General features: G+C 51.4%; 1 protein-coding gene across 1 annotated transcript; it reads left to right on the forward strand.

The window, feature by feature from the left end:
- Positions 1-744: 744 nt before the first annotated feature.
- LOC113979694 (olfactory receptor 14J1-like) lies at positions 745-1,647 on the forward strand (the record flags this gene model as incomplete). Its single annotated transcript, XM_027707007.1, has 1 exon — positions 745-1,647. A coding segment is annotated over exon 1 (903 nt), but the record flags the coding sequence as incomplete, so codon positions are not given.
- Between the last annotated feature and the right edge of the window lie 693 nt (positions 1,648-2,340).

The raw sequence follows: 2,340 nt of genomic DNA on the forward strand, positions 1-2,340 counted from the left end.
CAACAATGTAGAAAATGCTGTTGGGTTGGGGAAATGAGCCATGTGCGTTTTTGACTACCAGTGTGGTGCTGAGACCTTGAGGAAGGGACAGACATTTGATAGTCTGTGGTGGATCCATCTGCTTTCATTAGTACCTGGTGTTTTTTAAGGGAAACACTGGGGTGTGATCATCATCCCTCTGAGAAAGTGAAAGCCCAGAGAATCCTGGAACACAAAACAGTGACAGACCATGTCCCCTCCCTACCCACTGATCCCTTTCCCTCACAGAACTCCCTTTATTTCCCCAAGAGCAGCAGAAATGATGAGGTGTCTGACATCCCAGAATAGTCACCAGGGGAGATACGGAGGGAGCTGTAAAACCCCCCAGAACTCTTACCCTGCCTTTACAACTGCCATGGATTAGCACTGGGGGTGCAGATGGTGACAGGTCCTTCCACATTGGCAGGATTTCACAGGACAGAGTTGAGCACCAACACAGGTCCCTTCCCCTGCCAATTCTGCAGAGTGGGGCTGAATTCAAGAGCCTGTGGGCAGAGGCCTTGCCCTTCATTGCACACATGGCCAACACCAACCAGGGCTCCATGCAGAGAGCTAAAGGAAGGACTGCTAGAAAAAGAAAAGTGTCTGTGTGTGACAGAGAGAGGGGAGTGGAGTGTATGGGAATGGCTTTGATTTTGATCAGATAGGTCCCCCTTTATTGTCACTGTTTTTTCTCCTGTCTCAGGTCCCCATGTCCAGAGGCAAATGTCCAACAGCAGCTCCATGACCCAGTTCCTCCTCCTGGCATTCGCAGACAGGCGGGAGCTGCAACTCCTGCACTTCTGGCTCTTCCTGGGCATCTCTCTGGCTGCCCTCCTGGCCAACGGCCTCATCCTCAGCGCCGTAGCCTGCGACCACCACCTGCACACCCCCAGGGACTTCTTCCTGCTCCACCTCTCCCTCACAGACCTGGGCTGCATCTGCACCACTGTCCCCAAAGCCATGCACAATTCCCTCTGGGACACCACAACCATCTCCTACACGGGATGTGCTGCACAGCTCTTTTTACTTTTCTTTTTCATGTCAGTAGAGTATTTCCTCCTCATCATGTGCTACGACCGCTACGTTGCCATCTGCAAACCCCTGCACTACCGGACCCTCCTGGGCAGCAGAGCTTGTGCCCACATGGCAGCAGCTGCCTGGGTCACTGGCTTTCTCTATTCTCTGCTGCACACAGTCAATACATTTTCCCTGCCCCTGTGCCAGGGCAATGCCCTGGGCCAGTTCTTCTGTGAAATCCCACACATCCTCAAGTTCTCCTGCTCAGGTACATACCTGAGGGAAATTGGGCTTCTTGCTTTTAGTGGTTTTCCCTTTTGGGGATGTTTCATTTTCATTGTTTTCTCCCATGTGCAGATCTTCAGGGCTGTGCTGAGGATCCCCTCTGAGCAGGGACGGCACAAAGCCTTTTCCACCTGCCTCCCTCACCTGGCCGTGGTCTCCCTGTTCCTAAGCACTGCCACATTTGCCTACCTGAAGCCCCCCTCCATCTCCTCCCCATCCCTGGACCTGACCCTGTCAGTTCTGTACTCGGTGGTTCCTCCAGCACTGAACCCCCTCATCTACAGCCTCAGGAACCAGGAGCTCAAGGATGCCATAAGGAAAATGATAACTGGATGTTTTTCAGGAGCAATAAACTGCATATTTTCTTCTGCAGAATACTCATTGTGTAACATATTTTCGGCCCAGCCTGCCTTCTAAAGCTTTTGATAGTGGTGAGGGTGGGGGGCTTTCCTGTTTTTTCCCTCTGTTCATGTCATTAACACAGAAATTTTATTCTTCATCCCATATATAATTCACTCTCTACCTCTTTGTTTTCCACCCACAAAATATAGAAATCAGAAATCATGCTTTGTGTGCATTTAAACAAAATAAAAGTTTGTGCAGCAAGGTATTTGTCAAACATCCTCCCTGTGATAGTTTGTACATGAGGAATCACAATCTCTGAATGTAAGAAAGGACACAAATTCTTTTTTCCAGATTCTTCCTCCAAGACTTCCCCTGAGGCTGGAGGGCATTTCCATGTTTGCAGATGTGGAGGGGAAAAGAGTCCCAGCACTGCCAGGGAGCACCAGAACTGGGTCTGTTCAGAGCTGCTCTCTTTGCACTCCCACCCTCTCCTTTCCTGTCCGTGCCCGAGTGCTCTGGCAGCTCAGTCACTGTCCTGCTGTGTGTCAGGCCTGTGAGCACAGGCAGGGACAGGCCCTGGGCACTGCTGGGACAGGGCTGGGCTCCACAACAGCAGTTCCAGCAGCAAAGGGGTTCCCCTCCAGGCACCTCCTGAAGGCTGAGGTCTTTTCC

This window comes from Neopelma chrysocephalum, unplaced genomic scaffold, assembly GCF_003984885.1.
Source record: "Neopelma chrysocephalum unplaced genomic scaffold, ASM398488v2 Primary Assembly neopelma1_87545, whole genome shotgun sequence".
NCBI classification, from domain to species: domain Eukaryota; kingdom Metazoa; phylum Chordata; class Aves; order Passeriformes; family Pipridae; genus Neopelma; species Neopelma chrysocephalum.